General features: G+C 35.1%; 1 protein-coding gene across 1 annotated transcript in view; it reads right to left on the bottom strand.

Annotated features, from left to right (window-relative positions):
* Nucleotides 1-27,005, bottom strand: part of LOC148953327 (eye-specific diacylglycerol kinase-like) — a 152,505-nt gene that overhangs the window by 43,406 nt on the left and 82,094 nt on the right. The window contains exons 8-9 of the mRNA XM_089087926.1: nucleotides 20,279-20,413; nucleotides 1,005-1,209 (exon numbers count right to left, since the gene is read on the bottom strand). Coding sequence (XP_088944052.1) covers nucleotides 1,005-1,209; nucleotides 20,279-20,413 — 340 coding nt within the window. The remainder of the gene's footprint in view (nucleotides 1-1,004; nucleotides 1,210-20,278; nucleotides 20,414-27,005) is intronic.

The raw sequence follows: 27,005 nt of genomic DNA, 5'->3' as shown, positions 1-27,005 counted from the left end.
TGTGTCTTATCCCCCTTTGATATGGATTATTTTAATAAGGTTTATCCAAAGGAACACATCAAAGACTATGGGAGAGTATAATATTAAATGGAAAGGCGAAACTCTCTTAAGCTTGGACTGAACAGATGATTTGAATGTCCTAGACAAAATGTTCGCGAAATGAATGAGTTTTTGGAGGTTCACAAATGCGAGAAAGGGCTAAAGTACCAGAAATTTAAAGTGCCAGAAACAATGAATATGAAATCTGATTATTCGAGCGGGTTAAGCAGAAACTAAGACCGAAGGAACCCCGAATTCAATTTTATCGAGAAAGACCTCCATTTGCAGTTATGAAGCTTTTGGTGGTAGCGGGCGTCAAAATTAAAAAAGAAACGTACGTTTAAAATTGACGAAATATATATATATATATATTAAAGAAGTAAACCGTTAAATACTAACCATGAACCGTTAAATATTGAATTAACGACTATAATGAGTATTTCAAAGTTGTGCAATCGCTATTAGGAGATTTGGAGTTTTGGGGTCTGTGGATGCCTTTTATAGAGACAAGGGGTACTTAAAGCATCGAGAAATAGAATTTTATTCCTTATTTTCAAGCTCTTAGTGGGAGGTGCTTAAGACAAACAAGGAGAATTTAATTCTTGATCTTCCTTCATTTGGAGGAACATATTTTGGTTAAACATACAAATCGGTGTTGGGGAAGACAGCTCAGTCAGCTCACCACTGTGGAAAATGCCCATTGCGTGTTGTTATAAAAATATTTAGCTTTATTGTGAAGAGAGCGTGCAGAGGAGGCGGCCAGTCTTTAGTAACTTAGGATAACTCTGAGTATGATACCAAAACGAACCTAGTTTGAATAAAAAAACAAGCTATTTTCATATGAAAGTAAAGAGTGGCAATATAACTTTAAACGATTATAAATACCCATATATGAGTTATCAGCAGTAGTGGAAGTAGTGTTAGATAGTAAGATTTCCAAAAAGAGGGAGGGCTCCGTAACTTACATTGGAACATCAAGTGGAACGGTTGAAATATTACTGTCTATACTGTCAGATGACACAATATTATCGACAGAATCCAAGTCTTCACTGTCTCGTCTATACTCTTGCTTGTCTTCTAGAATGACAATATCGTCCGATGTGATGTCACCTATGTAATGTAGATGTTCTTGGGCAACGTCAACACGAAAACATCGTTCTGCAGTACAAGCTAAAAATATATAAAATAAATATAAAAAAATAAAATGAAAATAATAAATATAAATATATAAAATAAAAATTCTATTTTTAGAGAAAAATATATTATAATACAGAAAATACAATTTTAATTTAAAAAATATAATTTAAAGATAATTTGAATTCAAAATTATCAGAAGGCGTTTGAGAACAGTTAAGTAAATATTTTTTTTTAGAGACCTAATGTAACAACAAAGAAAAACAATATATAATCGAAAATAATTAAAACTAAGTTAAATTCGTGAATTATAGGGTAGTGTTTAAATAGAGCATAGAGTTTTTAATGACACCTATCTTACTTAATTACTACTTTTATTTATTTCAACATAGCAAATAAGCAGTAGGGCCAATTCATGAAAATATAGGGGGGGGGGTAGATTCAAACGTATTTTTCAAAATTCAGGGGAGGCAATTTTGTATTTTTTCTATTTCTTCAATGAGAATACCAAAAGTGTTTTTAAAATCTAGGGAGCCCACTGCCCCTTTCAGTTGGCACCCCTAAATATAAGGCTACATAAAATTTTCTACAAACATTTAATTATGTATAAACATATAAACATTTTATAAACATTTCTATAAACTCTCATTTCTATAAAAATTCTATAAACATTTTCTATAAGCAACTAATAATTCTGGGGAACAGTTTTACTATTTTCTGCATTTTAAAATTGCTAAGTCCTGAAACTCTCTTAAAAACATTGAAAAACAACAATAAAATTTTCTGGAAAGACGTGTTTAAAAAAATGAAAGGCAAAAACAATACCTTTTGTAAAAACCAAAAGTCGTAACAAGAACAGCCAGACAACCAGAAAACAAAGCACAGATAGTTCTTATTGAAATCTAACTAATTTAATTATTGAGGTTATCTACTTCAACATAACAAATAAGGCTACATAACATTTTCTATAAGACAACTAAGAATTCCAGGGACCAGTTCTGTTATTTTTCGGCATTTCAAAAATACCAAGTCCAAAAGTTATCTTACATAACAATAAAATTTTCTGGAAAGAATAGAAGTCGTATCAAGAACAATTATACAGTCAGGAAAATGAGTGTGGGTAGTTTTATAATTTAATTAATACTTCTATATAACTTAAACTCTCTGCTAGAACTAGGACAGAAGATCCATTCTTCTTTTTTCCTTTTAATAAAATTTTCTACGAAAACATTTCCTCCAGTCACAGTGAAAAATGTACATTCGGGTGTTTCTTGGAGAAAATGTCCTTCATCTGCTCTAAAATTATTCAATAATTTATAATGTTGAATAAACAAAATATATGTATGTTAATATATTGCCTAATTTTTTTTTTTTCTATCGTTGATAGGTAAATTTCTGTAGCTGGTATCAAATAATATAATGGCATCATGATTATTTTCTTTCATTTCTAAAAGCGAAGACTGTCTCTTAGATGCCAATTTCCCTCTGGGACAAAGAATTCCTTATTTCTTCGTTTCTAGCGATTGATCCACAAAGAAAAGAAAATATTGATAAAAGGTATGATATTTCAATAGAACGATAGCTATAGGCCTACCGCTAAAACTAAAATCTTAAACAAATTAAATTCGCTTATTCCAAACAAAGAGCAAAAAGTCAGAAGTGAGATTATGGTTCTATAGAGAACCCCCAATCAACACTATACCATATATGATATCCACATCAATGCATTGCAATAAAAATCACATATCGATACTGAAACGTAAATATCAACATTAAAACCACATTAGGAAATTTCGGGCTATTTTCGTCTTTTTTCAACATCAAATGGCCAAAAATATGTTACAGAAAGTACCGTTGTCTAGTAGAAAAAGAAGATCATTTATCGAAAGTGTCCCATGCTTGTACAGCTCCGGCATGAGTAGAGCTCATGTTTAACTCATAAAATTTACTTATTAAAAAAAAACAGCAAAAATCCATATGTGACACTATGGTAATACCAAGGAATTCTCAATTAAGCATACGCGTATTTTTTACTCCGAAGTTTAAACAATACTTTTGGAACATACATTAATGCATCTAGGCCATACTTCAGGTTTTCCTTCTTTAATTTACTAAGAAATAGCCACTTTTCGTAAAAAAAATATTCTGCAGCATTTTCTGTTTCAAAAATCATTCAGTGTAAACATTAACAAACTTCAAAGACTTCTGGAAATCCCACCAAGAACAAGATGAATAGATGATTCAAGATCACACTGAAAACTTGAACTAGAGGAATACACGAGTTCAGAACCTATATTGTCTGTACAACAAAACGAAAACTTAATGTGACCACTAAATCAGAATTTACTTCGTATAATTTTGTGCAACTTACAAGACCTCAAAAGTGAGCAACAAGTGCGTTTACGTTCCTCGGTAAACTTGAACCCTGCTCACTGATAGTAAGCGGGTTGTTATTTCAAATTTGACACGGTTCTTTCACCATTTTTGAAGGTCATCACCTAGCTCTCTCATCGAGGTGTCCTTTCATCTCAGAAGTTCTACCCTAATTAGAGATATTGAGACATCATCTAGTTCCTGAAGACTGTGGCAAAAACTAAAAACTACTGATGAATTTCGATAGAGGCTCCTGGAGAAAATACATTCAAGGTTTAGAAGTCACCCAAGTCAGTGTTGCAACATATCTTGATCCACCCTCCAAAAAAGTGAATACTCCCCATGACTTTCTTCTCTCACTTGACAGTGAAATAGCCAGAGAGTGAGGGTTTCTCCCTGCAACACAGTCACAATAGCTTCAAGCCATTTTGTGGTGTCGAAACATGACGGAGTCCAAGTAGCCAATGGCGAATTAATCATGTCTCTATGGCATCCTGGTCTATTACAGCTTTGGTTGTCTTTAATAGGGAACTTGTAGTTACAGTCTAAGGAGTAGTATAGGCTTAGTAAAGAGCAATACGCCTGTCGTGTTTTTGTGGCCTCATCATATACTACATATGATAGTAGAAAGTTGGGAGAGGGCTCAATAATTTTCATTTTCAGGGATCTAATATCCTGTTCAAGTGACAAAACGATCAAAAGGCCACCAGACACCCTACTTGGACTCTTGTGCCCCTCAGAAACCCAGTGGTCTCAAATGGCATCTTTTAAAGCTAACATCCAACAAAATTTTCAAAAAGGATCTAAATATACATCCAGAAGCGACATGGTAAGTGCAAGCCCATGAACAGGGACACGAATTAATCAAAATATATCATTTAAAAGAAAGAGCTTATTCGAATGAGATTAAAACAAGCATAAATCAAATAGCACGAGGGATTGAACCTGAAACAAGCAGAAATCACGAAGAATAAGGTAGTCTTCAAATGAACAGAAATAACAGCACGACCTTCTCCCACCCTATTCGGGTACAACCTCGTTTTCATTTGGCCCTAGATGGTTGGCTGACAAGGACGATCTTTGGCATTTTATTAATTTCACATATTTTAAAAAGTTTAAATCATAGCCAAAATAAACTGTCATACTTGAATTCGCCTCATTAAATACACATACAATCAGCATCGAAAGCCGTGGCACAAAAATCGGTGTTTTGCCTCCAATTAAAAGACTCTTACAAGAGAGCAGATTCGTTTGGTGTATATATTTTTACCAAAGTTACTTTTTTAGGAGTTTCGGCTACTATTGGTACGGATTGCTCCTGACACACAGTTCATTATCACGAACTGCTTGGAAGACTTCTTTATGATTCCATCAGAGTTATGCACAGGCTTTTCTAGATAAGTAATTTTGTCATTATATATTCTTAGCATGCAAAAAGGCAATTACTATCTAATAGCTGACTTAAAAGCGTATAAGCAATGATGTCGTCTTTTCTTAGTTTGAGTTTTCCTCCCTGGGCAACTTGGATGTCAACATTGCTTTATTATATTGGTATAATCAGTTTGGAAGATCATGTTTCATACGATACTGAAAAATGCTGTAAAATCAACTTTCAATTCCTGACTAATCGCTAACTTATGCAACCAGTGAAGTAGATCGGTTACTTATGTAATCAATGAAGGTAATCAAAATGATTATGGTAACACACTTTAAGTAAAGAGAGAGTCTTGGTAATAGTTACCAATACTCTTTAAGAAAGAATTTCTTATACATTAAAAAGGATAGAACTTTTATGGTGATCCCAGAGATGCACAATTAATGGAAAGAGTTACAGATCAAAAGTTATGAGCCTGAGAAACTTCCCCGTCGTATTCAGCATACCCAACTATCGCGAAGGATATGGCGAAACCCTACTCCGTAGGTTTAAGGTCAATGTGCGAAAACTCAAAGTTTAGCTTTGCTTTCGAGAAAGTTGGTATTGGATGCGTGTTGATTTGTTTGTCTGTTATTTCTTTTTTTCACCAGGGGATATCAAGCCGATGATCGTAGAATATCGTAAAAGGACTAATTTAACCGGAAATTTAAAGTTTAAGCGTTCTTTTTCAATGACAAAAGAGATCATGCCACAGAAAAGTGACATTTTGTAGCGTAAAACAACAATTTTGTCCGAACAAGGCCAAAATACAATGGAGTAAAAAAATTTGAGACAACGATTAGATTTAAAACTATCAAAATACTATTTTTATAACCTCCACAATTAAGCGGTCAAAATATCGCACAGTGTCGCACTTATCCCTTTAAATTTATTGCTTCCATGCATAATAAACATTTTTTCACAAACAATTAACAAATTTTTATAAACAATTTTTTTTATGAACTTTTCTTTTAATAAACAATTTTTTGCCTAATCCATTTCACCAGCTTGGTTCAATTAAGGATTCATTGATTAGTGGATCGTTGCGCACCAACTATTAGGGCAGAGGTTCTGAGAATCTTTGCAGGGGGGGGGGCTGAAGCCTTACAAGGAAATTTTTAAGCTGATAAAACCAGCTCGTTCACACATAAATCACCCCCCCCCCACCCACACTATATGCAAAAACCTAGAAGGTTTAATGAAGATTAACTATATTATTCACTGTCATTTCTGTTCGTCTCAAGTTTACTTCTTTTACTTCATTTTACATCACTTTACTTTACTTCATTTTGCTTCACTTTTACTTCACTGGCTTACTTCTTTACTTTTACTTTTAATTCATGTTTACTTCTTATTTGTGTTCATTTTTGCTCGTTTTAAGTCTCCTCCTTACTTTCCTTCGAAACATTTCTTTTTTTATTCAATCTCATGGAGCGAAATTGAGAGGGAAAGGAGGTCTTTTGGAAGAAATAATAATAATAATAAAAAAGTGTTGCTCCTGCAACAAAATTTACTTCCGAAGTTTTCAACTCCAAACTGGTGTTCCCCAGGGTAGTGTATAGGGTCCTTTTTTATGTTTGTTATTAATAACCTAAATCTTTTTCATGAGAATCGTGAGGATTAAGCAAGCAACATGGGAGGTTTGGCTGGACTCAGAAATATTCATCATTGCAGCTAGAAATTTTATAGAGTGTATGAATAAGTCATCTAAAAAAACTATTAATTATATTATATTCTATTAATTATAATAATATTATATTCAACAAAAAGCGAAGACAAACTAAGATAGTCGTTTTATAGATGTTCAGGAGCTCAAGGTCATGGAAAAAAGTCAATATTACAATTGTTCACTATAGTGCCTTTCATTACTACTAAGTACTACTAAGAACTCATGGTAAGGAAAAGCCTGAGGCAAACATCACTTCACATTTCCCTCCTTAGCCTACTTTATTGAGAGCTTCACCCTTTACCCTCTCCATTAGATTCACATATCCTGCAAAATATTGCAAAATCATATGCTTGTATGGTATACCAGACAAATACATTAAAGTGATTAGTCGTATGTACGAGAAGAACACTGCTGCAGTTAAGGTAGGAAATGAGATTAGCAGCTGGTTTCGTATTAGATCACGAATTAAGCAGGATCGTGTTCTATTCCCCTTTACACAGACGATTTTAATAGACTTTGTCTTAACGAGCACAGGAAAGGCAATGGGAGTACACAGAATCAAATGGGGAGGGAAAACTTTCATGGACTTAGATTATGCTGATGATTTAAGCATCCTAGATGACAGTATGAGCAAACTGAACGAGCTTTTAGAGGTTTTGCGAGTTCAGGGCGCTTGAATAGGTTTGAAAATTAATGTTAAAAAGACTAATTCGCTAAGGCTAGGAATAAGTGATGACGAAAAGGTGACGTTGAGTAACAAAGAGATTGATCAGGTGGACAGCTTCACTCACCTTGGTAGTATTATTAGAGGGACGGTTGGAGCAGTGAAAATGTTAAAAGTAGAACACCCACGATTCAGGGTTTCTTTTAGTAGTTGAAAAAGTTTCGAAGACTAGGAAAATAACTCTGCAAACCAAGATTAGAATATTGGAAGCTTCAATAATGGCAATGGTCAAATATGGTTTTGAAGTAAGGGCGCACCGAAAAGCGGATGAAAATTTACTAGATATTTCCCAGAGAAATTGCCTGCGGATTGTTCTGGGTACCCGGCTGACTGACCGTATTTCAGACAGTAGCCTAGGCTGTACCAGAAGTGTAGATCAATCCCACTTTCTAGGGCTATAATGAGAGAAAGGTTGAGATGGCTAGGGCATGCTCTGCAGATGAAGGGTCACAGATTGCCGAAGATTGTCCTTTTTGGCAAACCGTTTAGGGCTAAACAGAAAGTAGGTCGTCCGCAGTTGGGGTGGGAGGATGTCATGAAGAAAGATTTAAAGAAAATGGGAGCTTCCTGGGAGAATGTAAAGAGGGAGGCTGGCAATGATACGGGGAGGGGGCAATACTATTTTATTTCCGTCTGGGTGGGCAGCAATACTAAAAAATTGTTTGGCAAGCTATGAAATTGGTCTAATGTATTCTCCATACACAGTAGCATTTAAAACTCTTATGGTTAACTTCTATTGATTAAAACAAATAGTAAAAACAAAGATAACAGATATTGCTACTGTGAGTTGATGAATTCTAAAATAAAGACACCGGTCATACTTAAAACGAACATTATTTACCACAAATAATAGTGGGGCTATCGCTGCTCAAAATTCTCTACAGAACAGAGCTACTGCATTTTTCTGAAAACAGTTTACGCTTCAAGCAGTGTGTTATATTTGCCATAGCATCAAAAAAAAAAAAAAAAAAAAAACAGGATTAATCAAAATTTATAAATAAGAGCTATCACAAATGATATTGGGGTTACTCTCCCTCCACTCAAACCCTCTAATATGCTTGGGCGTCATTAGCAGTTTAATGAAAATAATATGCATTTTGAACTGTGTGATTTTTGGTTGTCAAAACATCAACTGGGATTCCAGGAAAGAAAAAAAAATCTTAGAATAAATACATTCGTGACTTTCAATTTAATGTAGCTATTCTAAAAGAACAATTTTTGTCAAAACCTCTGCTTTTGACTGGTATTTCATTCAAACACAAAGAAAGCTGACGCAAAACTTTTAAATTGAACATTGGTATTTTTTTTAAAGAATATGCTGAGATGTCATTCCCAGAAAATTGGAAGGGGGTGTAATAACGCACACACCATGAACTGAAATTGTTCAAGTCAAAAATGCATTGGTCCCACCGTGGTCCAAGGGCAATAGGGTACAAATTGCCCTTGACTTGCAACACGAAAGTGCAAAACAAATTTAATTATCTAAAGCCAATTAACAATCTTACATTCTTTCAAGTATTTATTCCGAGAAAGGATTAAAGCATAGGGAGTATAGTGAGGGAGTGGGGAAGAGAAGGGAAGCATGAATTACACTTCTAATATGTGATAATTAGTTAGTTTTAAATTTAATAGTTATTATCTTTTTATTTTAAAAATCACTATGCCCGATATACAAAATACCACAAGCCTATTATCTGATATTCGTTTTCAGCGCTAATTATGCAATCAATTTTCAAAAGTAAGAAGCTTAAAATGTGTACTTGACAAACTTTGAAGTTGGAATCTGCTGTGGAAAATTTTTTCTTCTTGAAATTTCCACTTTCCCTATTTAATTCTTTGGCCAAGTCACGTTTTTACGGGACATTCTAAAGATGGGTCAACAAGCACGATTTCGAAAGTTTCAACCATTCTGATAAGAATCGCAGTAGCTTTTATTCCGTCGTAATTTATTACGTCTTAGTTTTTTTCCGTCTTTAATTATCAAATGACCCGTTCAATAACAAGATTGGTCAAGTCCATTATAGTAAAGAACAGCGAAAGTTGTTAAATATGATGTATCTTTGGTTTGATATTAATGTTCAGATCATTTGTTGGAAACAATATATGATTTTTGGCAAAAAACATAATCTCTCTGTTTCTTTCAAAACTGAACAAAAAGTAGAACAGTTTTTGAACTCAGGAAAAGATAAAACCGACCCTATACTGGGCTGTGGTGTCTATAGAGTCCCGTGTTCACTTGGGAAATTTTGGATACGTAGGACCCATCAACAACAATGGGAAAATTTGCATGAACACAAAATTTCAATAGATAAGTCCCTGACATTGAAAAAATGACAATGACAAATTTGATTCGGCTTTGGCCCTGCATATTTTCGAAAATTCGACCCATCTGGTTCTTTTTGACGAGGTAACCTTAATATCTACTGTAAATGGCCTACCACAACTTTTTAAAGAGGTAATTGAGATAAAAAAAAATACATAAACTGAAATTCAGCAAACAGACAGAGATACTGGAGATATTTCATTAAGCCTAATTTATGACAGTTTAATTTTGAAGGACTCAATCCATACTTTCGCCCGGTATAACTTGAAAAAACCTATTTGCACATCAAATGATGAACGAATTTGTAGGCCAGCTAAAGCTATAGCAAAACAAAGGATTATTGCTCAATCATCTTGGTAGTTTTCTTTTTCATTGATTCCAACCTGGTTCTTATTTAGTTTCTATTCTGTCGTTGTTAAGTAAACTTCGAAAGGTTTTATTTTCGTTGGTTTCTTTTTTTGTCCTATCTTGTTTGTTTATCACTGAGGATGACTTAGCAGAGGTCCTTGTCGAAATACTTTTTTTGTTCTTCTTCTTCATGTTTCACCAATGGCACACAAGATCCTCGATTATTCACCTTTTTTTATTTTATTTTTCATTTTGTTACTTTCTTTCCTCTCTGAGTTTCATTTGTCATGTATGCTATAGCCAGTGTGATCTTAGAATGCATTTACGTCAAGCTTACGGGGAGCATTGAAAATTTAAAATTTTAGATTTTTAAATTGCGTTAAAAAACATGCAAATCATATTTGTCAGTCTTTCTGACACATATTCCATTTAGCAAAAACTCGTTTATCGGAAAAATTGTCAAAACTGGAATTTCAACAAACACGGATTTTCCTTCCTAGATTTTGTCTTGGCCCTCCTTTGGAAAATCTATCCTCTAAGGTTTTTACATCCAAGGAGCTAAGTATTCTTTCAAAAGGAACTAGATTTGTAATGCCTCAAACACGTAAATACGTCAGAAATTATTACGGGTGTGGAATATGCCATTTCTAGCTCTCATGGTGAAGTTGAAAATCCAGACCTACTCAGAGGTGAAATTGTAAAGAGTATTCTTGATTATAGGCCATCTTTGTCACTTTCAACTCAATCAAAGGAAGAAATTAAAATCAACCGAAACTTGAAAATATACAAAAACACAGTGATTACGAGAGAGGACAAGGGAAACACAGTTGTAATTATGAATTCTGCAGATTATGAAATAAAAGCTAACGCCCTTTTAATGGATAACAATATTTACAAAGAAATAAAAATTGATCCCACGGATAAATACACACAGCAATTGAGAAAAGAATTAGGATGTTTAAAAGAGAATAGACTAGTTACCCCTCAAATGTAGAAACTCTTTTACCCCAAAGTATGTTCAGCCCCAGAGTTTTATGGTCTGCCCAAAATCTATAAGAAAAATATTCCGCTACGTCCTATTGTAGCATGTTATAGTTCTCCAGCTACGGGTGTAGGAAATTCTTAGCCACCATTTTTAAGCCTCTTGTAAGCACACAGAAATCTTTTATAAAAAGATTATATCCATATATCTTGTTGAGAAGTTAAAAAATCAAAGTACAAAAAAAAAACTATCTTATCTAGTTTTGATGCAGTTTCCATGTACACTTCTTACGATGTCCATAAATGGGAGCAGGCCTTACAAAGAAAATCAGAGGAAAATTCAGCTTGGTCGGATTACAAAGCTTTGGAAATTGATACAATAATGACCCTCGTTCGTCTTTGCAACAAGTTCTACTCGTATTTTAAATTCCGAAAAAAAATTTCATTCAAATCATGGGCCTATCCATGGGCACTGTCTTGTCTCCTTATTTGGCAAAATTTTACATGGATTTCATAGAACAATCTGCTTTGAATAGTTTTCACTTAAAGAACTCTATCTGGTTTAGTTTCGTTGATAATATCCTTTCTGTTTGGGAACATGGACAAGGCTCTCTAAGAGATTTTTTTGGCACATTTGAACTCTTTTGATTCGAATCTCCAGTTCACAATGGAACTCGAAGATTCAGGTAAGCTGCCTTTCTTGGATGTTTGATTATAAAAACTGTTCCTAGCCTTGAATTTTCTATATACAGAAAGCCGACCCATAATGATCGAAATCTACATTTCTGTTCGCATAACCCTCCTTCTGTGAAAAGAGCGGTAATAATCTCTTTAGTCGACATAGTTTTAAAAATCTGTTCCCGTAATCATATAAATTCTAAATTAAACTATGTCAAGGATATTCTTTTTTGCAATGGTTACCCAATCAAACTCATTGAAAATATAATAGATAGACGATTAAAAAAGATAAACTTATTGAAAATATCATCTTATGAAAATATTAAAAATTATTAAAAATCAATTAAAAATCTTATTAAAAATCTTATTAAAAATATATTGAAACTTATTAAAAATCAAACTTATTGAAAATATCATCTACAGATGATTAAAAAAGATAAAACAACAAAAGAGGGAGCCCGACCCCCTTGATTCAGTTACCCCGGCAATTGAGAAAAAACTTTCATCACTTTACCATACATCCCGAAACTTGGCGATAAACTTAGAAAAAAAAACAAAAAAAACAATCTCTCTTTTTCTTTCTAAACTGAACAAAAAGTTGAACATTTTTTCAACTCAGGAAAGGATAAAACTGGCCATGTACTAGGTAGTGGTGTCTACAGATTCTCGTGTTCATGTGGGAAATTTTACATTGGTAGGACCAATCAACAACTAGGTGAAAATTTGCATGAATACAAAATTTCAATAGATAAGTCCCTGAGATTGAAAAATAACAATGACAACTTTGATTCGGCATTGGCCCTGCATATTTTCAAAAATATGACCCATCTGGTTATTCTTGACGAGGCAACCTGAATATCTACTATAAATGGCTTACCACAAATTCTTAAAGAGATAATTGAAATAAAAAAAAAATACATAAACCAAAATTTAGCAATAAATAGAAATACTGGAGATATTTCATTAAGCCCAATTTATGATAGTTTAATTTTGAAGACTCAATCAATATTTTCGCCCGGTATACCTTGAAAGAACCTATTTGCACATCAAATGATGAACGAATTTGTAGGCCAGCTAAAGCTATAGCAAAATGAAGGATTATTGCTCAATCATCTTGGTAGATTTCTTTTTCATTGATTCCAACCTGGTTCTTATTTAGTTTCTGTTCTGTCGTTGTCAAGTAAACTTTGAAAGGTTCGATTTTCGTTGGTTTCTTTTTCTTTTCTTTCTTTTTTGTTTAGCACTGAGGACGACTTGGCGGAGGTCCTTGTCGAAATATTTGCTTATTTCTTCTTCTTCATGGTTTACCACTGGCTGACAAAATCCTCGTTTTTTCACCTTTTTTTATTTTATTTTTCATTTTGTTATTTTCTTTCCTCTCTGAGTTTCATTTGTCATGTATAAGTGTGGTCTTAGAATGTATTTACAAGTGTCATAAGCTATGCCCTAGTGGCATATATGGTTTTTTATGGAAGGTATGGTCATATAAACTTCAGAAGAGGCTCATTCAATTGAAAATTATAAGTTCTAGTACCCTAATTAAGAGCAAAAATGATCGGAGGGCACTAGCCCCCCAAAGTCTTTTTTCCCCAAATACATCTAATCAAAATTTGGAGATAGTCATTTTGTTCGAAATAATCCAACAATCAGATAACAAAACTTTGGGATCAAAAAAGCTCCCCAGAATCTGAAGGGAAGGGCTGTAAGATACACCCCGGGGGCATATAAGGTTTTATGGAAGGGTCGTATAAAGTTCCGAGGGGTGCTACAATGATTAGAAATTAAAAGTTAAAGTTCCCTTTTTGAGAGTTAAAAGTCATCAGATGGCAAAAAGTTCCTAACCCCCGCACACCCTCTTTTCCCAAAATGCGTCCGATCGAATTCCTGAGATAGTCATTTTGTGGATCGGACGTTATCGTAGTCAAAAGTTATCGGAGGGCATCTACCCCACCACCCCCGCCTTCGAAAGCTCTCTTTTCCCCGAATGCATTGGATCAAAATTTGAAACAGTCATTTTGTTCAAAATAGTCCAACGATCAGATAAAAAATTTTGTTCAAAATAGTTCAAAGTTCCGATAACAAAACTCTGGGGTCGACATAACCCCCCCCCCCCCCCGATCCGGGGAGCAAGCGTTGTAAGTTATGCACCGGGGGTATATAAAGTTTTTATGCAAGGAGTGGTCGTAAAAATTTCAGACGGGACTCCTTTGATCGGAAATTAAAGGTTCTAGTTCCCTTTTTAAGAGTCAAAAGTTATTGGAGGGCATCTACCCCCCCCCCCAAGCTCTCTTTTACCCAAATGCATCGGATCAAAATTTGAGATAGTCGTTTGGTTTGAAATAGTCCAACGATCAGATAATAAAACTTTGGGATCAACATAACCCCCCGAATCCGGGGGGAAGGGTTGTAAGCTATGCTCCGGGGGAATATAAGGTATTTGTGGAAGAGGTGGGCGTATAAGCTTTTGGGGGGGGGGGGTTCGAATGATTAGCAACTGAAAGTTCCAGTTCCTTTTTTAAGAGTCAAAAGTGATCGGATGGCAACTAGCTCCCCCCGCACACACATCCTCTTTTCCCTAAATGCATCCGATTGAATTTCTGAGATTCAATCGTTCATTTTGTTCAAAATAAACCGAAGATCATACAACAAAAACTCCGGGGTTTATACTACCCCCCCCCAGAACCTGGAGGCAAGAGTTGTAAGATATGCCCCGGAGGCGCCTAAGGTTTTCATGGAAGGGGCGGTCGTAATAACTTCGTAGGGGGATCTTTCCATTGGAAACTGAAAGTTCTAATTCTCTTTCTTAAGAGTAAAAAGGGACCAGGGGAGACATAGCCTCCCCCTGCCCTCTTTACCTCCATGCATCTGATTGCAATTTTGTTCAAAATAGACTAAAGATTGACAAAATAGACAAAACGCTCCAGAGCACGAGGGCAAGTGTTGTAAGTTATGCCCCGGGGGTATATAAGGTTTTTATAGAAGGGTGGTTATATAAACTTCGGAGGAGGGTTATTTGATTAGAAATTGAAAGTTCTAGTTGCATTTTAAGATTCAAAAGTAATTGGAGAGCAAAAGTAATTGAAAATTATATTCTACTTTAAACAGTATCTTAGATGACCCCAATTAATTTAGATACTTTCATTTTTTTACAATTCCATTTCGATAACGCTTTTCAACTTACCTGTTGTTATCACCCATCATATTTTTTTTTTCGCAAGAAATTAAGATAAAACAGCTTAGTTTCCTGATGACAAATTCCAAGATGCGATCGAATTAAACTTGATTTGCGACTTAAATATACAACTGCTTTGAACTATTCTGTCCCTACATAAATATTGGTGGATTTCTTTGGACAGGGATCCTTATTTTATAGTTTCTTAAACTAATTAAATTTTTTTAACTATTTAAACTTTTTTTATACTATTTATGGTTTAGCTGCTGATGAAAAGTGTTTCTTTTAATTTAAAGTGCCTTCGTCTGAAAAAATAGAAAGCACTTCACGTATACTCCTTTCTTTCTTACTCGATTTTCGCCAAAAACCTAACCTAACCTAGGTACCTTCCCTCCCCCCTAGACCCCCCCCCCCCCAAAAAAAAACAACATTTTAAATATCGTAAACGCATTGAAAACTACGCTTTGCATTCCATTTCTCTATTGCAATTAATTGTAAATACCCGTTTGGCGGGTTTTGTCTCTCGTTTCCTTGATAGAGTTATAGCGGTGGGTACTAGATAGTGCAAAAGTACCTATTTTTATTTAAACAGAGTTTTAATCAACGGTAAACCTAGAAAATGGCGATCGTATGCAGTCTTTGTCAATCAGTACTTGCTCGAGCGGTGAGTCGTGCACTGGTGAAAAATGGACGATTTGGACATAGCATTATTAGTTTATTTAGATGGTTAGGGGTCATGAAAAGACGAAAAAAATCGTTTGGAGGAGAGTGTTCTAATTTTAGTACTATACACACATTATTTTTGAAGTGTTATCTCGACATTGTTCCATAAATTTTGATTCATTTGGGCTTGTCTGTGCTTTCTTGGATTTGACATTGTATAACGCTTCATGATTTTTGACAAAATTACTCATCGTTTTAAATAGAATGGTCACCGTTGCACGTGAAAAACGTCCCACAGCTATTTATCACCACTATGACGGCCGTCTTGCAACTAACCGCACCGCTATTTGACGTTACGGTGACACTGACGTTCTCTAGGAAACATACTCTGATGGTTCAATTGGCAATGTTCTGGTGAACAGAACATTCTCAACGCTACGTTACGGCTGCTATATAACGGCACCGCTTTTTATAGGACACCATAGCCTAAGCTGACCTCACTTTATTTAAATAACTTTCATTTTCTTGTAATTCGGTTTCTATAACGCTTTACAGCTTTCCTGTCGTTGTCACCCACCTTAACGTTTATTTTCTCAAGAAAACAAGACGGAATAGCTTAGTTTCCAGTGACAAATTCCCAGATGAGTTAGAGTTAAGTTGGTTAAAGAACTTTAAATATGCAGATGCTTTGGAGTGTTTTAGAATCAGAACAGGAAAAATATAGAGAGGAAAATATACAGGAAAATATAGCGTTCGGTTAATTTCCTTTCTTAGAGGTTTTGACAGTTGTGTTGTCTTTTATTTTATTAAAAACTAAATAAAAAGCAAGTTTTTTTTAACTGAAAGTAAGGAGCGACATTAAAACTTAAAATGGACAGAAATTATTTCGTGTGTGAAAGGGGTTGTCCCCTCCTCAACGTCTCACTCTTTACGCTAAAGTTTGACTCATTCTCACAACTCTATTTTTTTAAATAATAAAAAAATTTTGCGTAAAGAGCAAGGTGTTGAAGAGGGGACAGCCCCTTTTATATACGGAGTAATTTCTGCTCGTTTTAAGTTTTAATGTCCCTCCTTTCTTTCAGTTAAAAAAAAACTTGTTTTTTTTTATTTCATTTCTGAACGTTTTTAATTAATGGAGGTTTTGATTTTGGCTCACCGTAGATCAATAATTAAAACAAAATTTGCATATTAATTTCACTTTTTTTTGGCTAAATGGCTTTCTCGAAATTTGTTTCATTTCATTTCCGAACGTTTTTATTAGTAATAAATGTATGTAACTTACAAATTAACTTACGTAACGAACTTCTATATTCGCATATTTTGATTACGTATATTAGGGGGTGGGTTCGCCCCCTAGTCAATACCTTACTCTTTACGCTAAAGTTCATATTTTTTCCAATTCTTTAAGAATGACCCCTTAACCAAACATGCCGTTAATTAAAATACTAAATAGCTCTTATGAAAGTACTAAAAAAAAACTTCAGATCGAGGCATTGACTAGCGGGGGGACCCAATCAAAGACGTAATAGTTTTTGTTCGTTTTAAGTTTTGATGTTGAAAAGTTTTCAGTTGAAAAGTTTTTCAGTTGAAAACTATTTTTTTTTTTTATTATTTAATTTCTGATCATTTTTTAAATAATGTTGGGAAATCCGGCGCCCCCTTCATAGCAATACCCCTTCCCCATAAAGATCCTCCCTCGTAACCATCGATCCACCCATCCCCCCACTACCAGGAAAAATTCAACCTGAAGACGCCTGTATACTTCCCAGTAACCAATACTATATGTAAAAATTGGGCAAAGTTCCTAATTTGCAGCCCTTCCCCCGAGGTTAGTGGGGGGATTAAATCATTCTTAAATAAATGGTTATTATATTTTCTGACCATGCTGAACAAAATTCCTATCTCAAAATTTTGCCCAGGTGACTTTGGAAAAAAAAGAGCGTGGGAGGGGGCCTAGTTGCCCCCCATTTTTTGGTCACTTAAAAAGGGCACTAGAACTTTAAATTTACACTCGAATGAGCCCTCCCACAATATTCTAGTACCACTAGGTCGATACGATCACCCCTGGGGAAAAAAACAAACAAACAAACAAACACGTATCCGTGATCTTTCTTCTGGCAAAAAATACAAAAGTCCACATTTTTGCAGATAGGAGCTTGAAACCTCTACAGTGGGGTTCTCTGATACGCTGAATCTGATACCTAGATTTTCATTAAGGTTCTTTGACTTTTAGGTGGTGTTTCCCCCTTTATTCGAAATAAAGCAAATTTTCTCAGGCGCGTGGCTTATGATGGGTACACTAAACTTATATATTTGAAATCGGCATAAAAATTTGATTTTTTTATGCATCTATTGATATCAAAATTCCTTTTTTTTAGAGTTTCGGTTACTATTGAGCCGGGTCACTCTTTGCTTACCGTTCGTTACCACGAACTGTTTGAAAATAGAAACCAATAGCTCGAGCAAGCGGGAGTAGGTAAAGAGAGTAGAGTGGGCAGCAACCCTTCCTTACAACTCATTTCTTCTTAGGAAATATCTCAGAAGCAAATCTTAAAAAAAAACAAAAAAAAACTACTTTATCTGCCCAAGATCAAAATGCAAGGACTCGCCAATCCTTACCTCTGCTATTAAAAAAAAGACTATTTTTAAGTAGCAATCGCATTAAGAAACACAAAGTAAAAAATAAAATAATATGAATTCTAAAATCGTCCAGTAAATGCAGCGGTATCAGCAGTGCAACAGTACTTCAATGTATTATTTTTTTTTTCTTTTGCCTAGGCCACTGCGACTGGAAAGAATGATCGTACAAACTTCACATGGGGCTCGTTCGACAGGAAACTGGAAGTTAAAGTACCTTTTTCTAGAGTCGAGGGTTATTGGAGGGCAGCCAGTCCTCCTTCCATACACTTCTTTGCTACCCGCTCCCCCCTCAACCTTCAAAGACTTCTAATAAAATTTTTTAGATAGCCATTTTGTTCACAATAGTTGAAAGATCTAATAGGTGTGCCTCGAAGAATGAAATGACCCCGAGAGCCCATAGAGTAAGGGCTATAAGTTATTCAAGTTGACCATTGTTTACATTTTTAGTTCTTATTATTTGGAAGTGAGGATGTTTGATCCTAGGTGGTAGAAACGGCTATGGGTATTAAGGTGAAACTTCCAGGGAATGTTGAACAGAATCAGAAGAAATTACGTTATCCTAAATTGTCAAAAGAGGGATCTCTATGAAACAGCATGGTAATTACGTTGAAATTTTCAGGACATGTTGCACTGATGGATCCAGGGGTCCGGGGGCGCCTCCCCCCAAGTTTTTTTCTGGCACCCTCTTTCCCTCTTTTTTCACTTTTTTTAAGAATAAATTTGTCAATTTGGTCAATTAATGGCACCTTTGTCCCATCCCCCCCCAAGATTTTGCTCATTGGCACACTTGTTACATTGCCCTCCTCCCCAAGATTTTGCTCTAGATTCGCCCCTGACATGTTGTAAGGGAGGTTGAAGTAAATAAAAAGACAATTGGTACATACAGGTTATCAAAACGGCGTATCCACGATATCCCACGAATAACTAAGTGTATGACGTTGAAACTTTTAGGGAATATTGATGGGGATATTGAACTAAATCAAAATATACAATGTGCATCCAGACGGTCAAAAAGGCCTATCTGCAATATTTGAGGAACAGCAAAAGGTATAATGTTGAAACTTTCATAGAATGGAGATGTTTAACAAAATGAAAACAAAACGTGCGCATTCAGGTTGCCCAAAGGGCGTATCCAAAATACCTCCGAAACAGCTGAGGGAATTTAGCTGAAACTTTCAGGAAAAATAGAGGAGGATGTTGAAATAAATCAAAAGTCATTATGTGCATCCAGGCTGTCCAAAGCGCATATATGCACTATCTAAGGAACGGCTAAGGGTATTAAGTTGATAGTTTCAGGGTATACTATGGGGGATATCAAAAGACACTATGTCTATCCAGGTTGTCACAAGAGTATATCTGGAACAAATCAGCAATGGTTAAGGGTGTTAAGTTGAAACTTTTAAGCAATAGATTTTGATTTATAAGGGTTTTGGTGACTGCCGGGAAAGAATCGCAGAAGAAAGTTAAGATGAATTTTTGGTCAACAAATCTACGCAAATCTAAAAGAAAACTGGACGTAATTAAAATGCACTCAAACAAAGAGAAAGAGGAGAGTCAACCCCAGAAAGCAGCATCCGAGGTTTTTGTTAACATGAAAGGTTTTGGATACATGATAATCTTCTCTATGCTTTTTCTAGAGTGAAAATACAAATAAACAAATTTTACGAGCAAATTAAACAAGTAAATACACAAACATCTCTCTGATAATAAATAAATACTCGTATAATAAACAACGAACGATGTTTCTTAGTTCTCACAAAATTTGGTTGGGATCTAACATCAATTTCTGGTAAGTGTTTTTCTGGCAAGAATTTAGAGACCACTCTTTTTCCTCCCCTGCAGAAACCAATTGATGTCAATTATGAGAAAATACAAAACTAAGACATTAACTATTATTTCTGACGTAGTTTGGCAGAGATCCAAAAATCACTTTTTGGTAGATACTGTAGCGACAATAAAATAAGACCCTTCTATCTCCCCCTTCCCATAGAAATCATATTGGTCTCAGACCCTCAAAAATATTAATTAAGACATAAGCTGTTATCTTTATTAAAGTTAGGTTGAGATTGAACAGCCTATTCTGCCACAAGCCCAGACAATAAAAATAAAACAATGCTTACTGTCGATGAAACACCACTCTGTTTGATGGCTATTGCCATTTGTAGCCACTTCACTTCCATTTTCTTCATCAATCAGTTTTCTCACTGCTTCCAAAACCACGTCTGGCTTTACGGTAATGGTGGTAACTGGTGTTGCTAAAAAGGGTTCAGATACTTATTCTGCAGAAGTGGTTGAAGAGAGTATAAATAAAGCTCAACAACTGCTTAGACAAGCAACATATTTAATTGAAAGGCTTAGATTATTTAAATGAAGGTTTTTGTCTCCTACTAAAATACTGTCATCGATGTCCTTCTGATCTTCGATGGGAAAAACAAGCCAAAACCATGTTAAAAAGAAGGACCTCAGGACTTCAAACATGAAGTCCGGAAGGGGAAGAGTACCGCCCGTCTCTAGAGTACTGTTGCCCGGAACGGCACTTCAATTTGACATCCTAAGGGTCTTAATCGCTGGAAAGGACTTACTTTAGAGCCTTAGTGATTGCATTTAGGGGGCCTAAGGTTTATTTTCATGGGCTACTTCAAGATTTCCAGCTTGAAACCTTGTCTGATCACCGTGTCGTCAAAATCTCTGCAAAACGTTTGGATTATCCCTTTTGAGCCACCCTATTTGCCAAAAAAACTTTCCTCTTTTATCATTCCCTCAGACCTAGACTCCCTTGCCAAACGGCAGCGCTTATTCCCCAAGTACAGCCAACATTTTGTGACATGCGAGCTATGAAGAAAGCTTTGTTCCTGTTTTAAGAAAATATTATAGTTCTAAGGTATAAGTATAATTGTGTCTTAACTTTTTTTTTTATCTTGTGTGAATTTAACATTGAATTGACTTAAAAACTGTTCACTATGTTTGTCTTTTTGTTTTTGTATATTCAGTATCATGACATTTGAATTTTTATTTAGGAAAAAATATAGGCCACAAAACCCTAAAAATATACACTGAAAACTAAAAAAAAAAACAGAGATAAAATTGAAAACCTGAAACTGTTCAGCCTGTTGCCGGTTTTGTGAGTTTTTGTTTTTAAATAAAAAGAATTTGAATTTTTATTTAGAAAAAATACAGACCACATAGCCCAAAAAAATATGCACTGAAAACTAAAAAAAGACACATACATAAAATTGAAAACCTGAAACTGTTTCAGCCTGTTGCCAGTTTAGTGAGTTTTCTTTCTTTTTTATTTTTAACAAGAAGACCTTGAATTTTATTTAGATAAAACATAAGCTACAGAAACCCGAAAAATATACACTGAAATCTAAAAAAAAAAACACAACAAAATTAAAAACGTGAAAAAGTTTCAGCTTATTGACAGTTTTATGAGTTTTTTTTTTTAAGTAAAAAGAATTTGAATTTCTGTTTTAAAAAAATATAGGTAACAAAAACTCGAGAAATATAGGCTACACTGGAAACTAAAAATAACAACAACAAAAAACCCACAAAACTGAAAACCTGAAACAATTTCAGCCAGTTGCCGTTTTTGTGAGTAATTTTTGCAAATAAAAAGAATTTTAATTCTTATTTCAAAAAAATATAGGCTATAAAAACCCGAAAAATATACACTGAAAACTAAAAAAAAACAAAAAAAAACATAAAAAATTGACAACATATTGTTCGTCAATAAATTGTATAATTTCACCAGGTTTTTCTTATTATTTGTTATTTCCAGGAATAATTTATATATTGCAAAGTTAACTCTAAATTTACAAATCTATTTTGTGTATTTAGTAAATTTGTAGAACATATGTTTTAATAATTTTACATGACGAATAGATTTTTTAAACAAAAGTTTGGTCCATGGTGACACAAATTTTTGTTGCGAAATTGCAAAAACAAATTTTTCAAACTAAAAATATTTAGTTTATCACTAGTACCATTCTTCGAAAATGGGGAGTTTCGTTAGTTATAAATTCTTAAGGCATATAGTACCAGTGTATGAAAAATTTAGCGTATGAAAAATAGAGGTTTGAAAAATTTCCTCTTAATTAAAAGGAAAATTATCTTCAAACCATATTAAAAATGCAAAACGCTAAACTAAAACGCAACTTTTTTCATTTGAAAGCAAAGATCGATGTTTAAATGAAAAACAAACAGAAAACACCCCGAAAATGATGAAGCTGGCCCCTCTAAACACCCGACCCGTTCAAATATTAGCATGAATTTTCTTTTTATAAATATTTTTTCTAAAGTTGGTTGAAAAAAGGTAAACACAACAAATATTTTGTTGGGAAATTACAAAAACAAAAAAAAAAGTTGCAGCGTGCAACTACAGCATATCATTCTATTGGTAAATTAAATAATGAAACTTGTGATCAGTGGCACAATTTGGCTAACATCCTGGTGGGACAAAGTCGGGGCCAATTTCCCTACATCAAGTGAAAATGACAGCGAAAACTGAAAAATGAGCCGTATAATACCATAAAAGGTAAAGATATACTAAAGAAAACTGACCCGTTTCTGTGGATGTTTGAATTATGCAGGTTTATCTTAGTTTTAACAAAATTTCAAAGAAACTATAATTTCAGCAGGGGGGCGGAGGCAAACTGGGTCTCGTGGGGAACCAAGATCTGGGAGGGGCAGTTGCCCCCCCTACCCAATATCAAATTACGCCCCTGCTTGCGATATTGTCAAATGGTTACTACCCAACGTCACAGTAAATATAAATTCACCCAGTCACCAGATATCCTCACGTTACCTCCTCGGACGTGCAACAATCTTACAGAGCTAATTCATATAGATTTTTTTTTTCAGTCACGGGAGATACAGTTTACATTAGCACCTGGGATAAACAGGTTCATATTGGTGTATAATAAGTATATCTTCTTTACAATATGTAAGTACTTTTAAAACTTATATAAATAAGATGAATTGATAGGCCGGTAACAGATGATTTAATGCCTTTCGGACGGGATGACAAAGTTTTTCACCCTAATTTTTACCTTGATTGTAAAGTTTCGAAGACTAGCTTCAGACTCCCCAGATGCGTCACGACAATTTTTTCACAGTCGTAAGACAGGTTTTTTTTTGTTCACAACTAAGATAATATTCACATCTTCTAGATTGTTATTATTTGAAAAAAACTACGTTTTCTAAAGAGTTAAAGAGGCTGAGTTACAAGGTCGAACCTTAAAACGTACAGGGATTAGGAGGCACAGTTGAAATTATTTGAAAAAAACTACGTTTTCTAAAGAGTTAAAGAGGCTGAGTTACAAGGTCGAACCTTAAAACGTACAGGGATTAGGAGGCACAGTTGGGGGACTGCCGCCCCCCAAACCCCCGCTTTCGCAGCCTTTAAATAAAAAAAAAAAATTTTAACTGAAAGTAAGGAGCGACATTAAATCTTAAAACGAACAGAAATTATTCCGTATATGAAAGAGGCTGTGCCCTCCTTAACGCCTCGCTCTTTACGCTAAAGTTTGACTTTCTCACAACTCTTTTTTTAAACAATAAAAACTTTAGCGTAAAGAGCGAGGCGTTGAGGAGGGCACAGCCTCTTTCATATACGGAATAATTTCTGTTCGTTTTAAGATTTAATGTCGCTCCTTACTTTCAGTTCAAATTTTTTTTTTTATTTAAAGGCTGCGAAAGCGGGGTTTGGGGGCGGCAGCCCCCCAACTGTGCCTCCTAATCCCTGTACGTTTTAAGGTTCGACCTTGTAACTCAGCCTCTTTAACTCTTTAGAAAACGTAGTTTTTTTCAAATAATTTCTGCACGTTTTTGTACAGTTTATTACTTATTATTGCTTGACTAACTGTTAGCTGATCGTGTCAGGAGTTGAAGTTGGGGGCTGCCGCCCCCAAACCCCCTGCTCTTGAACATTCTTGTGTTAAGACTTTTAATTCCTGAATACTCAAATCACGTCGTACAGGGTGCCTCCTAATCCCTGTACGTTTTAAGGTTCGAACTTGTGACTCAGCCTCTTTAACAGCCCCCCCAACTATGCCTCCTAATCCCTATACGTTTTAAGGGTTGACCTTGTAACTCAGCCTCTTTAACTCTTTAGAAAACGTAGTTTTTTTTTCAAATAATACACATAAACAGGTTAGACATGCTTTGTTATGAAAATTGACGCGCAGGATATTTTCATAACATAGCATGTCTAACCTGTTTATCTGTATTATTTGAAAAAAACTAAGGTTTTTCGTAAATGTAAATTCGGGGGATAATTTTTTCGGTCTGAAAATATCAAAAGGCCCTAACAGGTCGAATTCTGCTTCGAATGAGTCCTCATTCAACCGGATCCGTTGCCAACTGTGGCCTGTAGGCGTGGCTAAGAAAAAAAGAAAAGAAATGATGATGAATTTTAAGTGGCTATATTTGTTTTTTTGAAAACCAAATTTTGGAGTGATCGGATTGAGCTGAAATTTCGAGGATAAGCTCCCGGGCCCTAGGAAAGCTTAACCTCTAAATTTCAGCCCAATCGGACAACGTTAAAGGGGGGCTGTGGTGGGAGGGTCCAAACTTCCGGCCCAGTTTACCCCATGAAGATAAAGTCGGAAGAGGATGAAATTTTGCAAGTTTCTTAGTTTGAGCTTGGGCTACAAAATGCGATTACCGCCGTCTCTCTGCGACCTCTAGGACCTGAAATCGCTTAACATTGTGGTGGGTCGCCTCTTTATAGAGGCACAAGTGTGCCTCCTTGATATATATTGAAACGTCGTTTGCCATCTTTCAAGGCAACTTTCAAATTCGATATTTAACTAACATCAGCAGCATCTATCTTTACTCTTCAATTAAATAAAAAAAACAAGTTTTTTCCGTATATGTCCGTAAAACAGAAATTATTCCGTATATGAAAGGGGCTTTCCCCTCCTCAACGCCTCGCTCTTTACGCTAAAGTTTGACTCTTTCTCACAAATCTATTTTTTTAAACAATAAAAATCTGTAGCATAAAGAGCGAGGCGTTGAGGAGGGGACAGCCCGTTTCATATACGGAATAATTTCTGTTCGGTTTAAGGTTTAATGTTGCTTCTTACTTTCAGTTAAAAAAACTTGTTTTTTTTTATTTAATTTTTGAAAGTTTTTGAATAAATGCATGTTTTGATCTAATTAAAACAAAATTTGCATATTAATTTTACTTTTGTTTAGTAAAACGGATTTTTTAAAAGTTGTTCAATTTTGTTTACAAACGTATTTATTAGTAATAAATTTAAATAACTTGTGAAATAACTTATATAACGAGCTTCTATATTTACAGATATTAAATTCTCATATTAGAGATTTCGCCCCTAGTCAATAACTTGCTCTTTAAGCTAAAGTTCGAATTTTGTTCCAATTCTGTAAAAATGACCGCTTAATCACAAAGGCCGTTAATTAGAATAAATAGTTCTTATGAAAGTACTAAAAAATCTCTGGCTTAAAGAGTGAGGCATTGACTAGGGGTGAACCCAATCATATATGTAATATTTTCTGTTCGTTTAAAGTTTTTATGTTGCTGCTGTTGCAATTGAAAAACTTTTTTTTTTATATTTAATTTCTGATCTTTTTTTAAATAATGCTGGGAATTCCGGCATCCCCTTCATGACAATGTTCCTTCCCCAATGGAAACTTCCTTCATAGAAATATCCTCCTACATGAACTCTGACCCCAGGCACGTACGCAGGAAGTTTTTTCGGGGGGCAATTTGTTTCGGGGGGGGGGGGCAAACCCTTCAAACCCATTATTCTGTGAGAAAAATCAGAAAATTATGGAAAAATGAAAAAAATCGTGACATTTCGGGAGGGCCCGGGCCCGGAGGCCCCCCTCCCTGCGTAAGTCCCTGCCCGACCTCCCCCCCCCTCACTACCAGGAAAAATCTCCCCTGAAAACGTCTGTACTGTATACTTCCCAATAACCAATACGATATGTTAACATTAGGTAAAGTTCATAACTTTCAACCCTTCTCCCGGGAACTTCGGAGGATTAAGTCATCCTAAAAGACATACTTTTAATATTTTCTAACATATTGAATAAAATGGTTATCTACAAATTTTGATCAGGTGACTTAGGGAAAACAATGAACGTGAGAGGGGGCCTAGTTACCCTCCATTTTTTTTTGTCACTTAAAAAGGGCACCAAAACTTTTGATTTCCATTCCAATGAGCCCTCCCACGATATTCTAGGACCACTGGGTCGATATGATCACCCCTGGAAAAAAATAAAAAAATAAATAAACGCTCACCCGTGATCTTTCTTCTGGCAAATAATGCAAAATTCCACATTTTTGTAGATAGGGGCTTGAAACCTCTACAGTAGGGTTCTCTGATACGCGGAATATGATGGTGTGATTTTCATTAAGGTTCTATAACTTTTAGGGGGTCTGTCCCCCTTTTTTCGAAAATCATCCAAATTTTCTCAGGTGCGTAACTTTTGACGGGTTGGATTAAACTTGATGAAGCTTATATATTTGAAATCAGCATTAACATCCAATTCTTTTGATGTATCTATTTGTATCATAATACCGTTTTCTAGAGTTTTGGTTACCATTGAGCCGGGTCCCAATAAGCAATACTATATGTTAACATTGGGTAAAGTTCATAGCTTTGAGCCCTCCTCCTTGGGGCTTCGAAGGATAAACTCATCCTAAAAGATATAGTTATAATATTTTCGACCACGCTGAACAAAATAGCTATCTCAAAATTTTGATCGGGAGACTTTGGGGAAAAAAAGAGCGTGGGCAGGTACCTATTTGCCCGTCTATTTTTTTTGGCACATAAAAAGAGCTCTAGAACTTTTAAATTCCATTCCAATAAGCCATCC

This window comes from Artemia sp. Qi Xiang Cuo, chromosome 4 (assembly GCF_049724085.1).
Source record: "Artemia sp. Qi Xiang Cuo chromosome 4, ASM4972408v1, whole genome shotgun sequence".
NCBI lineage: Eukaryota > Metazoa > Arthropoda > Branchiopoda > Anostraca > Artemiidae > Artemia > Artemia sp. Qi Xiang Cuo.
The sequence above is the reverse complement of the archived record's forward strand: the minus strand, read 5'-3'. Positions and strand labels throughout refer to the sequence as shown.